Below are 16,080 nucleotides of genomic sequence, written 5' to 3'. Positions count from 1 at the left end.
TCAGTGTGCCCTCCAGAAAGTCCTGGCGTGCCAGGCAATTGTTCAACCTCAGAGTGCTGACTCTGGGTTGGATAACCAGGTTCAGAGGTTAAACTCTGACCTGGTGGGAGGTAGGTGTGCCTCCCAAGAAGCCCTGCTGTGCCAGGCAATTGTCCAACCTCAGGGTGGTGACCCTGGGTTGGGGAACCAGGCTCAGAGGTTAAACTCTGACCTGGTGGGAGGTAGGTGTGCCTCCCAGAAAGTCCTGGTGCGCCAGGCAATTGTTTAACTTCAGGGTGGTGACTCTGAGTTGAATGGCCCAGTTCAGAGGTTAAACTCTGACCTGGTGGAGGGTCAGTGTGCCCTCCAGGAAGTCCTGGTGTGCCAGGCAATTGTTCAACTTCAGGGTGGTGACTCTGAGTTGAATGGCCAGGTGCAGAGGTTAAACTCTGACCTGGTGGAGGGTCAGTGTGCCCTCCAGGAAGTCCTGGCGTGCCAGGCAATTGTTCAACTTCAGGGTGGCGACTCTGAGTTGAATGGTCAGGTGCAGAGGTTAAACTCTGACCTGGTGGGGGGTAGGTGTGCCTCCCAGAAAGTCCTGGTTTGCCAGGCAGTGATCCAGTCTGAGGGTACAGACCCTGGGCTGGAAGACCAGGTTCAGGGTGTCCCCCCGGACCTGGAGAGAGGGGCTACTGATAACAGTGCCCCTACCCTATTATCTTCTGAGGAGGCCACTCCTAGTTGGAGGGTGCTGGACCCCAGAAGGGAGGGCAGGGGGAGGGAAACCTCACCCCGGGCCCTAGTCCAACCTGAAGGTACAGACCCCAGGTTGGAGGGCCAGTTGCAGGTTAACAGCCCTGCACTGGTGGAGGAATGGTACAGGGCGACTTCTATAAGCACCCTGACCATGGTGGACTCTGGGGGTACCGCTCCAGGAGGGAGGGTACAGAGCCCCAGAGGGGAGGACCAGGTTCAGGCTGTCATCCCTGACCTGGTGGAAGGGAGAGTGGTTAAAGGGTGCCCAGCACCTGGGGCTACCGCCCCCCACTCTCCACAGCCACAGTGGTGGGAGAGCTTTGAGAGGCCTGGGGCCTGGCTCTCATCCCTGACAACTGTCAGTAACCACAGTGGCTTGCTGTCCGGGTGGACAGAGTTATCCCTGGGGAGGGGACAAGTGTCACACCCCGGGGATAGAATGGGCAACACCACGGTGTCGGTCCTGGTGGTACTATCCTGCTCCTGGGATACATCTGTGAGCAATGTAAGGTTAGGTGCTGCACAGATGGGATCCGCAGGAAAGGAGAAAGGTTCCCCATGGATGGGCTTAGTGGGCCCTGAGAGTATGGACAGAGGGATCCAATTGGAGTCAGGAAGGTGAAGAACTGGAGCATGCCCCTGCTGTTGTGGGCCTGGGTCCTTGTTCTGTCGCCTCAAACAGGGAAGTACATCAGGATAGTGATTGTTCTCCCCTGGCTTTAGGCTGGTAGGGGGTCATGTTGGACCTGGCTTTTTGACAGGGACATTTACCTGTAAGTCCCTAGTAGAGTGCACTACATGTGCCTAGGGCATGTAGATTAAATGCTACTAGTGGGCCTGCAGCACTGGTTGTGCCACCCACCTCAGTAGCCCCTTAACCTTGTCTCAGGCCTGCCATTGCAAGGCCTGTGTGTGCAGTTTCACTGCCACTTCGACTTGGCATTTAAAAGTACTTGCCAAGCCTAGAACTCCCCTTTTTCTACATATAAGTCATCCCTAATGTGTGCCCTAGGTAACCCCTAGAGCAGGGTGCTGTGTAGGTAAAAGGCAGGACATGTACCTGTGTAGTTATATGTCCTGGTAGTGTAAAACTCCTTAATTCGTTTTTACACTACTGTGAGGCCTGCTCCCTTCATAGGCTAACATTGGGGCTGCCCTCATACACTGTTGAAGTGGCAGCTGCTGATCTGAAAGGAGCAGGAAGGTCATATTTAGTATGGCCAGAATGGTAATATAAAATCCTGCTGACTGGTGAAGTCGGATTTAATATTACTATTCTAGAAATGCCACTTTTAGAAAGTGAGCATTTCTTTGCACTAAAAACTTGTTGTGCCCTTCAATCCACGTCTGGCTAGGTTTAGTTGACAGCTCCTTGTGCATTCACTCAGACACACCTCAAACACAGGGTACTCAGCCTCACTTGCATACATCTGCATTTTGAATGGGTCTTCCTGGGCTGGGAGGGTGGAGGGCCTGCCCTCACACAAAGGACTGCCACACCCCCTACTGGGACTCTGGCAGACAGGATTGAACTGAAAGGGGGCTTGGTGCATTTCTTAGACACTCTTTGAAGTCACCCCCACTTCAAAGGCACAACTTAGTATAAAACAGGGCCTCTGCCCTACCTCATCAGACACTTGCTGGAGAAGAAACCTGAACCAGAAACTACATCCTGCCAAGAAGAACTGCCTGGCTGCTCAAAGGACTCACCTGTCTGCTTTCTACAAAGGACTGCTGTCTTGCTGTTGCCCTGCTGCCTTGCTGAACTCTTGTCTGGCTGTGAAAGTGCTCTCCAAGGGCTTGGATAGAGCTTGCCTCCTGTTCCTTGAAGTCTCAGGACCAAAAAGACTTCTTCCTTTCACTTGGACGCTCCGTGCGCCGAAAATTTCGACGCACAGCTTGTTTCGCGGCGAGAAAAACGCTGCACACCGACGCTGATCGACGCGACGCCCTCGGGACGATCGAGACTTCGACGCACAACCTCGCAAGGACAAAGCCGCCCGACTTTCCAGGAGAAATCGACGCGACGCCTACCGTGAGTGCGAAACTTTGACGCACGGCCTCGCAAGGACAACGCCGCCCGACTTCCAAGGAGAAATCGACGCGACGCCTGCCGTGAGACCAAAATTTCGACGCACGGCCTCGCAAGGACAACGCCGCCCGACTTCCAAGGAGAAATCGACGCGACGCCTACCGTGAGATCGAAACTTCGACGCGCAGCCCCGCAGAACGACGGGCAGCCGGAAAATAAGCAGGAGAATCCACGCACAGACCCGGGACATCTGGTAATCCCCGCGATCCACAAAAAGCGACTGTCTGCTCGCCGGAAAACGACGCCCGACTTCCCCGCGTGGAAAAGAACGACGCAAGTCTGTGTGTGCTGAGAGGAAATCGACGCACACACCCCTTTTTCCCCGCATCTCTTCTCCTGTGGCCCTCTGAGGAGATTTCCCACCAGAAACCAGGTACTCTGTGCTTGAAAGACACTTTATTGCTTTTTAAAGACTTAAAGACCCTTAATATCACTTTTCAGTGATATCTTTACAAATTCATATTGCAACTTTGATCGTTTTGACCTGAAGATACCCAGATAAATATTATATATTTTTCTAAATACTGTGTGGTGTATTTTTGTGGTGTTATGCTATGGTGTTGTATGATTTATTGCACAAATGCTTTACACATTGCCTTCTAAGTTAAGCCTGACTGCTCGTGCCAAGCTACCGGAGGGTGAGCACAGGCTGATTTTGGATTGTGTGTGACTTACCCTGACTAGAGTGAGGGTTCTTGCTTGGACAGAGGGCAACCTAACTGCCAACCAAAAACCCCATTTCTAACACCCCTAACCTCCACCCCCTCCCCTCCCCAAAACCAAAAACGCCCCACCCCCCAACCCTGCCCCAAAACCTAAAACCCCCTAACCCCCACCCCCCCCCCCAAAACAGAAAATGCCCCACCCCCCCCAACCCCACCCCAAAACCTAAAACCCCCTGACCCCCCACCCCCTCCCCAAAACCTAAACCCACCACTTACCTTAGTCGACCCCTTGTCACCTGTGTTGTCCTCCTTTGCCAACTCCCTTCTTTGTACCTTAACTACGCATGTTCGTTGTTCAGAACTACGTAGTTAAGGCACAAAATAACGGAGTTGTGGTTAAAAAAAGCGTTGTTGCGCTTTCGTTAACCACGACTTTCGTTAAAAAAAATTCGTAAAAAAGGATGTTTCCCGCGTCTCTTTTATGGCCGCCCAGAAGAAGTGGAATAGCCGGAAGGGAAGCCCCGTTCCCCCAGCAACGTTGATGCTGTGGCTGGAGGCGCAGGACGCAGAGTCCGTGTGAGAGCACGGCCCGCGGGGGCTCATCTCTTTTATGGCCGCCCAGAAAAAGTGGAAGAGCCGGAAGGGAAGCCCTGTTCCCCCGGCAACGTTGATGCTATGGCTGGAGGCGCAGGGCGCAGAGTCCGTGTGAGAGCACGTCCCGTCTAATTACCATGCACTTTTTATCAGAGCACAGGCCCTGGGTCTGGTTAGCAGAGCTCAAGGCACTATCAGAGTCCAGAAACCAGTATCTAGTAGTCAAAATGAGAGCAAAATGTGGGGAGACACTGCAAAGTCCTGGTTTCTCACTCTAAAATTATGCACAACATTCTGCAATGGCTCACGATTAAGTGTATGGGTATTACAATCTCAGTTCTGACTAATTTGAAATGTCAACTATTTTTTGGTGGTGTTTTTCTGGGTGTGAGCATCTGTCAAGTCACCCCCACGTGTCCTTCAGCTACATTTTTCTCACTGAAATTAGCATTAAAGGATGGCTGTTTATCAGCCAGGGTGTGAATAAATGCATCACTTTGAAAAACACAGAGCAGAGCGTTTTGGACATTCTATTGAACTTTTTTGCTAATGACTCTGCTCTAATGAATGGGAATGTGCATTAATAAACAACAACTGTATTTGTCTTCAAGTTTGATCCACTTAGTGATGAATTCATTGAACATTGGTGTTACTTGGAGAAGGCAGCACAGTAGATGACGAGAGGGCTGTGCATTTCCCCACATTTGGTAAAAGTGGCAGCCCTTTAGTTAGGACCACTAGTTGCATTGTGTATGTTTTTTTATTGATTTGACTTCATTTACCCATATTTATGTTTTGATTATTCCATCTGTGTTGCAGCTAATATAGTTCCATATTTATCTAGCTGATAGAAATATCCTTACAACTGGATGCCCAGTGGATATTAATGATGTAAGAATTCACATTTGAATTCACTTAACAAATGAAAATAGTAACATGTGAAAACATTCGTAATGCCGTGCTCACCCATGCATTTATACATCTGTTTAAAGATACCTGCTGTCTTGCAGTCTCGTACTAACGACTCAGGAACACCATTTTTTCAAAGTAATGTAGTTTAGGGACTGAACTCCAATGCTGAAGTGTAGGGAAGAAGAAGTAGCAGCCGAAGTGGCTATGTCACCCTATGTGATGAGGCAGAATAAACCTAGCAGTTCATGTTGTCTTTGAAAAAGAAGAAAAGCAGAGTCTGTTTTACCCCACTATAATACTCCCAGGGTCCATCTCACGGACAACATAAAGAACTTAGGGCCTGATTCTAACTTTGGAGGACGGTGTTAAACCGTCCCAAAAGTGGCGGATATACCACCTACCGTATTACGAGTTCCATAGGATATAATGGACTCGTAATACGGTAGGTGGTATATCCGCCACTTTTGGGACGGTTTAACACCGTCCTCCAAAGTTAGAATCAGGCCCTTAATCAAAGGTAAACCGACACTTATTAGTAATTTTGCTATTTTTCAGTATTCACATAGTTTTATGACACCACACTCCCTATACTTAAGAGGAGATCTCCACGCTCAGAGACTACGCAGTCAGAGCAGAGAACTCTGCACACATATGTATAGGGGATGTGGAGTCATGAAACTGCACCCATAGTTTGTGAAATTAATTTTCTGAAACTTCATCTTTACAACAAAACATTACTTTTTAATGGATATCAAGCAATGAATATTGACAGCTCAAAGCAATAGCAGCAAAAGTTACTGATATGCTGTTGCATTTGTATCTGTGGTATTACATAAAGTTTTAAACCTTATTAAACTTTCATTCCATGTTTGTCTCTACAGCTCCTCAAGCTACTGAAATCCCAGATTTGCGTCTGGTAAATGGAGGGAAGAGGTGTGCTGGCCGCATTGAGGTTTATTACAGAGGATCTTGGGGGACAGTGTGTGATGACTTCTGGAGTTTACCAAATTCACAAGTTGTGTGCAGACAGCTGGGATGTGGAACTGTTGTTGCTTCACCCGGAGGGGCCTTTTTTGGCCAAGGCACAGGAAGTATCCTTCTAGATGATGTGCTCTGCAGAGGAGAAGAAGCTCATCTGTGGGACTGCCCTAACAGAGGATGGGGTAGAAATAATTGCTTCCATGTTAATGATGCAGGAGTTATCTGTTCAGGTAATATGCGGTTTATTTTTACTGTGCATAACATTCTTAAAAGTGTCCTTTATTTGTAGCATTTCACACAAATGATCTCTGTCACAAGTGTGGGTCTTTCACTCTCCCTGGGCTGTCTAAAACAAATTCTAACACTTAGGCCCTCATTGCGACTTCGGGTGTCTTTGAAAAAGACCGCCAAAGCCGCAGGAGCCAACATACCGCCAGTGCTGGCGGTATGGCCGGCCCCCTGTTATGACTTTTCCGCTGGGCCAGCGGATGGAAACAGTGTTTCTGTCCACTGGCCCAGCGGAAAAGTCACATCAACATTGAAGCCAACTCATAGTAGAGCCGGTGGCAATGTTGATGTGCAGCAGGTGCAGTGAAATGAGAGATGGGGGTCCATGCACTGCCCTTGCCAAGTGCATGGCATAAGAGTCCCCCTTACCGCCAGCCTTTCCATGGCAGTGTTTACTGCCATGGACAGGCTGGCGGTTGGGGATTATGACCGCCAAGCGGAAGCCGCGTGGTATAGTGGAGGGGCCGGCGGTATGGCCGTGGCTAATGCACCACAGTCATAATACACTGGTGGAACACTGCCAGCCTTTTGGTGGTATTACCGCCAGTGTTCCGCCGGCCGCCAGGGTCGCAATGACCCCCTTAGTCATGATGGCCACTATATCTGTATTAGGGAAGAATGTTTTGGGATAGCAGTTCATTGTATTTGGGGAAGATTGCACTGTTGATGCTCAAGTGATACATGTTGCGTGTATGTCTGCATGTGTGTGTGTGTGTGTGTGATAATCTCTTCCACTTCTGCTTGCATTATGGTAGCTGTTCTGTGGACGGGAAGCCAACACTGCTAATGTCCATGTGGTACTAGGCGTATGCATGCATTTGTTTGTTTTTCTGACTGCTGTGTGCTCACCCAAAGTGCCATTTCCTCCTCCCAAGTCTCTATCATAGATTCCCCATGTCTACAGAGTTTCGTCTTTGAACTTCACTGGTCTAAGCAACCACATTTTTAAGTCTTCTGTCAGACAGTACTTACACATGCATTCAAATAAAGCTAAACGCGTCCATTTTTAGTTACCCTAAATAATTCGCATTGATAGCCTTGCTAGAAGACATACCAAACTCACGTTTCGCAGTCCACGTGTAGCACTAGTAAATCCAACACATATTTACAAACATTAGTGACCAGCAAGTCCAAAAACGTTAGTTTAAGATCTGAAGGCATCCAGTATTTGAACAACTTTTCAATCATGTGTTATATACTCATTTTATTTCCTATTTCTTCTTTGGACACTCCTTTCTGGCTATTTTCATAATTTCTTCAAGATCCCACATAGATTCTTTGTTATGTGCAACAACAAACGCCTCAATTACGCCTGTTTCAGGTCAAGTTGTGATATTTGTTGCGCTCCATCAAATATGACAGAGCTAGGAATGTTATTGCAGTATATGGCTAATAGACAAGCATTGTCACTCGATCTATAAATTCACTACTACAAAACAGACAGCGAATTAACAATTTGTTTGTGGACAGGTGGGCCGTGGAACTGTCCTGGCTTCTCCTGGAGGGGCCTTTTTGGGTCAAGTAACTGGAAACATTCTTCTAGATGATGTACTCTGCAGAGGACAAGAAGCTCACCTGTGGGACTGTCCAAACAAAGGATGGAACAGACATAACTGTCTCCACAGCAATGATGCAGGTGTTATCTGCCAAGTACTTTCTGATTTCTTTTTTGTTTATAACATTCTCAGTCACACCATTTATTTGTAGCTTCCCAAAATAGCTATGTTTACATTGGATAATCACACTCTTTAGAGTAGGGGTTTCTCTTTATAGGTTCAGCCTGAGGAGACTTATCAACTGTTATTTGCGGCATTCAGAGTCTACGTGTCTGTCGATCTCCCAGCTATGACCAACAACTTCCTCCTTCTCTCACTGAATTTAGGCCCATGTTTATGAAAAATGATGCACAACTGTGCTAGCGCAGTTGTGCATCAAAAACATTACCAGCAGCTAATGCCATTCCTTAGTGCCATCTGTGCGCCATATTTATAAAATGACGCACATTGGTGCTAAGGAATGTTTAGTGTAAAAAATAAATGATGCTAACCTTTGCGACATGCCATAAGTAAAAATTACACTAATGCTGCAAAAGTGGCGGTAGCAGGGTTAGCGGCACGTTTTTTTACGCTAAACGTGTTAGTGCCATATTTAACAGCATTACCATTAAAAAAAGCACAAGCAAGAGAAAAAACTTGGGAGACAAGATGGAGAATGCAGGCCAGGAGAGACCCCAGAGAGATCCCAATAAGGTAAAGTACAACCCAGGAGAAGAGGAAGTGGAAGTGTTGGTTCATTGAGGAGAATGACATCTTGGTCAGAGAGGTGATGGAGCACCAACACCAGCTCTTTGTCACCTCCAAATTGCCAATAGGTAGGAGAGAGGCTATATGGCAGGCAATAGCCGATAAAGTCAACAGCGTGGCAGAGGTGAAGAGGACTGTCACTGATTGTAAGACGTGCTGGCATGATTGCAAGCACTGAACTAAGAAGAAACTGGCCAGGAACCGAAAGGCAGCACTGCAGACTGGAGGCGGAAGTCCTGGACCCTATGAGGACCTGGATGAGCTGGAGGAGATGGTGGCAATGGCCATCCTGGTGGTTCTGGTCACTGAAATCGCAGGACAGTGTAGAATACCAAGAACTACCACAATTGCATGGTAAGTTGCAGGTGGGGACTATCTGGAATTTTACAAATGGCACAAGGGTGAGGAACAGCACACACTGAATGCATGCTAAAGGGTCACATCTGGACACATGGGGCCAGAATCAAAAGGCCCCATCGCCACCGGAGCCTCACGTTTAGTGATGCTCTGGTGGCACTGTGAACGCTGACATAGACACAAGTGGCTTAAGACCACCTTGTAAATATGGCCCCTACACACGCAGAACTTTGCCTGGAAGGGGCATGCAATCAGTGTGGCTCTGCCACAGCAACACACAATGCATATTGTTGTTGCCCCAGATCCAAGACTACATGTTAACCAGAGGCTGTGACTAAAGTCAACACCACCCGAGGGGTGGTGTTAAGATGGCGCAACAAGGTAAAATGCTTTCCTTCCTCCTCGTGTCATTCACCATAATAGATTGTTTATGTGCAGGAAGGGACACCTTCCTGCATATAAACAAGTTATCCCCTATGATGCAAGGATGCCTGCATTGGTGCAGGGAGCTTAATTCTTAGCAGTGGGAAACACAGGGGTGCACTGTATTCCTGTAAATACAGCACATCTTTGCATTTTAAAAGTGGCGCAGCGTAGTGCAGCAATTTTGCAGCTGCACCACTTTTGAAAAAATAAGGGCCTCAGTGTGCAACATGTCCTATACAACCCGCACAGGGTGGCCCTCTCACACACCTCCATGCACCATTTGGGAATGGGCACAAAAGTGAACATATGCAACATTTGGGGCATGTCTGTTATCATCTTTGTGCTGCAGTACAAGTAGCTTCAATTTCACCATGTAACAAGTTTGCCTGTGTTGTGGGTATGGTTGGCATTGTGCATATAGGAACACCTTCATGTATAAGAACAGGCGCACGTGGCATCAATGTTGCACTACGGGCACAATGTCACTAGTCCGTAATGCAACAGTATCATCATACAAATAGTTGCCAATGTCGATCCAGGCTGTCCATTCCCCTTGTGCTACATTAACAAACTCTCACAATGCTTGCATTGATCTATATTGTACATCCTTACACCAACATATGGCTGTGGCAGATATGCTTTATGCAAGGAAATATCCCTAATGTAGGGAGGGACGAACTAATGGGGCTGACAATCCATAAGGCTTGCACTGTGCCATCCAACTAGCACATGTGTGGGGCCAGCTAAAGGCAGATGACAAAGTTACACAAGCATTGTAAGCAATGGACCTACCTGTGCTTTGCTGCACTAGTGCCATCATTCATGGCACGATGCAACACATAATAAACAACCACAACCTGGGGTCTGTAACATGTCACTGAGCAACCAGTAGCAAGTAAATGACGATCCATGTCAACAGCCACTACAGTCATAGATTGACATTTCACTATCCCATTGCAGAGGATGATGCCTTACCTCCTGCTGACCTGCCTGTCCTGGATTTTACAGATGACATGTTTGACCAGCTGCCGACCATCAATGAAGAGACTCTCCAAGATGGTTCCCTCCAGACACCACCTCCAGTCACAGGGATGACACACAGCGTTGCAGGGTTTCCATATGAACCACCCAACTACCACACACAGCACCAACCAGCCCTGCCACAGCCCTAGACTCTGAGGACCCAGACATCACCTTTCAGAGGACAGTGGTAGGAGTCTAGTGGGAGCTGGCCAAGCATGTGCGGGTGGGGATGGAGACCATGGCAGGCAGCATAGAGGGAGGGCGGAGGTGCCTCAGTCCAAATAAGGAGAATTCAGCTGCCACCAGATGCACCCACTCCCAGCTACGTGGACTCCAGCAGCCCCTGGCCGTCATAGCTGCTGTCTTGAGGCAGAGGCCTCAACAATTGCCCTCCAAAAGTGACAGCAGCATGATAGATAACAAGCTGGGGGGGGTGATACAAAATGCCCTGTAGTCCATACAGCGGGAAGAGTCCTCCCTCAGGGAAAACACGGCTGCCTACCACCGTGATGTAGCTGCGGTGTTGCCACAAATGGCAGCTGCCGGGACCTTTGATTCCACATCTTTATCCCCTGATGTGCGAGTGCCCCCCCTAAACTTCAACAACAGGACCACCCATGGCACAAAAGACACCACACACATCAGAGCATGAAGATGTGGAAGGAATAACATTCACAAGTGAAACCACCCTGTAGCACTAGTCTGTGCCACATGGACAGTATCCTTCTTAGTTCTGTGCTTAAGATCATGCCACAGTGTTGTGACAGCTGGCAATGTGCTCTCTATACTCAACCATTGTTGACTTATCTGCTATGGAGTGTCATTGTCTCAATTCCTACCTATTGTCAATATGTTGGACTAGTGCCTCCTTGCACCAGATTTTCATCATCATACTTGTCAGGATCAAGTGGTCCAACAAGTCCCAAATCCCTGTGCCACAGTCACAAAGTGGTGCACAGCATGCATTCCATCACTTTGAACCCCCTTGTGCTAAATTATGCCTTGGCCAGGCATCATGGATAGAAGGTGGGATTCACCCGGTAGGGGGGCAGGAAAAATGGCACTGGGAATTCTAAGAGATTCTAATGCATCATTTATGTTTCCTTCATTTGACACCTGCTCAGAGCAGGTGTTACAAGGGGGCACACCATTGCCTACAGTGAGCTTCTATCTACAGTTCAGGGTTAGTGCCAATGTCGTTTGCCCTAAGCCTGAACAGTACATCTATATTGTTTACAGATCGTGTACATATTGCACCCTACCCTGTGGCATGGTTTGCAAAATTTCTTATGCAGCGCAGACATGTTCGTGGTAGGGGTGCCCTAAGGGGCACAGGAAGAGAGGTACTGCACTGAGTGCAGCAACAGTTTTCCTTATTATTGAACTACCTGTGGACATGCATGTTTTACATCTCCTAAGTACCAGGTAAACACTCACTATCCACATTCTATACACACAATAGAAGCACACTCACAATTACCGTGAGGGGAGATCATATAGGTTAATCTGCACACATCTTGTTTGCTACAAACCGTAGATATGTCCCACATCCATCTGGAGCAGAGCTGAAATCTCCGTGTGTACTCAAATGCCCACCACAATAAGGCTCCTTTCATGGCCACTGCCTCACTTTATTTCAGAAGAGTAGTGAGGCACCGGTGGTACAAGTGTCTCCTTGATAAGCCCTCTACAGACCACAACACATGTACATCTTTTGTACCATGTCCTCAGTAAATTAAAGCAACATGTGGCACACAGTGCTGTAACATGTGCTGTGACAAATATATTGGCAACAGGCATGCCAATCAGATAAACAGCACCTCTGACACATATCTTGACTGACATCACTGTGTATGTGGGCATGCTTTCCTTTAACCAACACCCACAATTCCATAGCAGAACACGTCGGCACTTGTGAAACAATCAACTTAATCTACATCCTCAACATTGCATCAGACATGATGTCAATACCCAAACTCAGATGATGTTATCTTATTGGTCACACATGCCATTTTAACATTGCATTGCACGCATCATACCCTCTCACACAAAAACCCCGGAATGACACATGTGACGCACAAGATGACACTTACTGGCTGCATCGGGGTCTTCAAACTGGGACACCTCTTCAGTTGTGTAGGGTGGAGGTCCACCTGCAAGACATGACAGGAACACATAACATTGTGATTTTTGAGAATTTATGAGCATGGAAAACTGTTACACATTCAATTGTTTAGCTGAGTAAGCTAGTCAATGTTGTGTTAGGAATGAACAGCTGCCAACCATTACATTTCTGTTTGAAAGACAAAGGGCCAGATTAAATAGGCCCTGTCGCCACAGAGAGCGTCTCTTTCTGTGATGCTCTTGTGGTGATTTTCAAAGCACCATATGTGCAAGGAACTGTTATGCTGCTTTTTGTAGTGTAACGCCTCCATGTACATATGGGGCAGCATGACACAGTATTCTGCGTCGCAAGGGCATGCAATGGTTGTTTCAGTGGCTGTCCCATTGTAACATACATAGCTTTTGACACTGCCCCAGATTGACAAGACATTGTGCTGACTGCTGGTGCCAAAAGAGTAACAACACCCCTGGGGTGGTGTTAGCATGGCAAAGAGGTGAGGAATGCTTTAATACCTCCTTGTTTCTTGCTTCTACTATGTGTGCGCCATTTGAAGGCACACGCAGAAGAAGTCAAATGCCATGAATGTTTGCTTATGTGCAGGTAGGCGTCCCTTACTGCACATTTACAATCTAACATAATGGATGTTTTGGTACTACTATGTGGCCTGCACTCTTTGGTCAAAGTATGCCTGGTTGACTCTGGCTGGTGAGTTATGTGGCGATACAGGCGCAGAGACAGGCCTGCCCCATACTCCAGGAAATACAGGGCAGGCCTGTGTTTAAAATCCATCACAGCACAGTTCTGCTGATGTTGGCACAGCAATGCACTGCACCTGTTTCTCACATATGTGGTTCATAGTCATCACACAATTATATGCACAGATTTGGGTGGCAGACATATGTCCATGTTTCAGACACATATTTTTAACAATATAGTGGTACAGGAAACTGTCCATTCGCTAAAGCTTTGATTCTTGTAGTTGATCTATGTGAAGAAGCAGGCAACCACTCAGATGTTTGCCAGTTTTCAATCCCATATTCACCATCACATACCTCCATCATGTGTGTGCCATGTATAACATATGGCACACTATGGCGGATGTCATGACACTGATGTTGGGAACCCTGTCAGTTTGGTTGCACTTGGCATCTTTAGCACCATACATGGATATGCTACACATGCAAAGTGGAAATTGGCTTTTTGATGACAAGGGAACAGTCAGGTAATCAACCAGCCTTAGGAGGAAATATCAGTTGATTCCAAAAAAGGAAAAGTGTAACCAAACTCAGGCCACTATGTTTCCATGTGGCACTACACATGCAGTGCGAAACTCAGTGACAGGTATCATGTGTACAAGGGGGATATTCACACAATAGGAGTACTAGCAAAATTGGTGCAGAGGATTCTCCAAGGTTCCTAGGCATGATTTTTCACAGATACTTTAAACACTTGCACAGAGCAGGCGTTAGGAGAGGGCTCACCATTTATTTGAATGGGTCCCTATGTACCGTGCACAAAATGGTCAGGTATGTTGTCAGTACTCCTACACAGTCCATCAATGCCATCCATTATCTTGACACTATTGAACCTACTCTGCGCTATGGTGCGCTGTATATTGTATACGGCACCCACATGGTGGCAGTAGGGTGTGGCAAAGGGGCACAATTACAGAGGTGCTGTTGTTGATGCTGCACCACTTACCTGACATGTGGCCCTCAGTCTCTTCACCTTAGACCTGCAGAAGTCTGGGACTTTGAACCTATTTTGTGTGTTGTGTGCCATGACACAGGTGCTCTGCCCTGTGTGTAGCATGTGAATCCCACCCCTTTTCTCTTGGAAAAGCTCCCTTGCGCAAAGTGTTGTTGTTGCCAATCACTGGCTGCCATATGGATGTGGATGTGGATCATGGGCAAAGTGTGGCACAGTTGTATGGTATGTTTTGTGATGCATGCACGAGTTTTCAGACACCTGTGTGACAGGAGAGGGAATGATGTGGTTTTCTGCAATGCCCTGCATCGCATGACCAGTCCTGCTAAGTTCCATGTCTCATCATTCACATGCATCTCTGGCCTCTCCAAGTACATTTTCAGTAGTCCAGCTGAACAAGTCCCCTGTTGGTACCCTGGTATCATGTTAGGGAGTTTTGGAATTCCATGGTTAGATTGTAGTTGTACTGTGAGGTGTCCATCCCTACACATGGTCTTTCATGGTTGGTGATGTTGTATTCCTATGTGTGCAGCACAATGCACCAGATAGGTGAAGGCAAACCCAATGGGTACATCTGGTATGTTTTGGTGATATGTAGTTGGTGATGGCAACACTGTGCCTATATGTAACTTTCTTTACGTTGACATGGCCAATGCCATTCACATAGCTGACCTATTCCTTGTTAGGTGTTTTTTGTGAGGGATCTGTATTTAGTTGTCAACCTGTGGGCACTTGTAGTAGTTTGGGCCCAGCTTCTGTATGCAAAGGGGACATAGCTCCACCTGTCCTCATGTGGTGTGTCATTCAGGTTGTGCCTGTATTATGTACATATGGCTGCATGTGTGTGTGTGATGTGCAATGAATGTGGTGTAGTGTGTTGTGTGGCATGTGTGTTGTTGTCTGTACATTTGTGTTCCCCTGTCCATGTGTGTTTAGTGTGGTGTAGCTATAGTTTGTCCTACAAGTTTGGTGTGTTGTCTGTGTAATAAGTCGTATGGTGGCTTACCTACAAGGGGCCCATTTCCATATTGCCCATCCTGGAACCGCTCGTTGATGATGGAGTGCTGGATTATGTAGGTATCATGGGTGCTGCTGGGATATTTGGCTAGGATGTTTGTGAAGAGTCCACAGTGGTCCACCATGGCCTGCATATTTATGAAATGGGTGTGCTTGCGGTTCCTATAGAGGTGCTTCATTGCAGCAGGTGGCACAAGTTGGACATGGGTGCAGTCCATTGCACCCAGCACATGTGGAAACCCAGCTATTTGGTAGAAACCTTGCTTGATCTCCTGCTGCAGTTGGTGGGTGTTGGGGAGCTGGATGTGGTGGAGTGTGAGGCGGAAGATTGAGTCCAGAACCTTTGGAAGGATGGCCGAGAAGGATGGTTGGAAGATACCACCCACTTGTGCCACTCACCCATACATTTATTAAAGATTGTTTTTACTTGTCTTTGTATAAACACTGTACATCAACTGCAACATTTTCTTTGAACTATTTGTAAAATAAATCTCAGATTACAAAACATATCTTTAAACGTATCTGATCCAAATGTAGTCACCTTCTGTTAATTTGCATCAGATTTTTAAGCACATCAACATGTGCATTCCACTATTTAAAACTGACACTGCACTCCTGTCAGCTCCCACCAAGCAAAAGCAAATAGCTACCTCCAGAGGGTCTACACAACAGCAAGTATCAGTAGTTGGCCTTGGGCGTGTGGTGGTCCTCAGGGCCATAAATGGCTACAAGAGGGGACCTTTTATTGTATTTTCCCTTGGAGGTGGTGATCCCCAGGGCCTGGTGGGGGGCTGCACAGACCCGATATACATTCTATGCATTGCACTGGGGAGGTGGCGGTCTCCAGGACAAGGA

General features: G+C 47.3%; 1 protein-coding gene across 1 annotated transcript in view; it reads left to right on the top strand.

Moving 5' to 3' along the window:
* LOC138301684 (deleted in malignant brain tumors 1 protein-like) overlaps window positions 1-16,080 on the top strand; it is a 630,543-nt gene that overhangs the window by 562,870 nt on the left and 51,593 nt on the right. Inside the window, exon 11 of the mRNA XM_069242199.1 lies at window positions 5,932-6,209. Coding sequence (XP_069098300.1) covers window positions 5,932-6,209 — 278 coding nt within the window. The remainder of the gene's footprint in view (window positions 1-5,931; window positions 6,210-16,080) is intronic.

This window comes from Pleurodeles waltl, chromosome 6, assembly GCF_031143425.1.
Source record: "Pleurodeles waltl isolate 20211129_DDA chromosome 6, aPleWal1.hap1.20221129, whole genome shotgun sequence".
Classification (NCBI taxonomy): domain Eukaryota; kingdom Metazoa; phylum Chordata; class Amphibia; order Caudata; family Salamandridae; genus Pleurodeles; species Pleurodeles waltl.
Note: the sequence above shows the minus strand (reverse complement) of the source record. Positions and strands in the feature narration are given on the sequence as shown.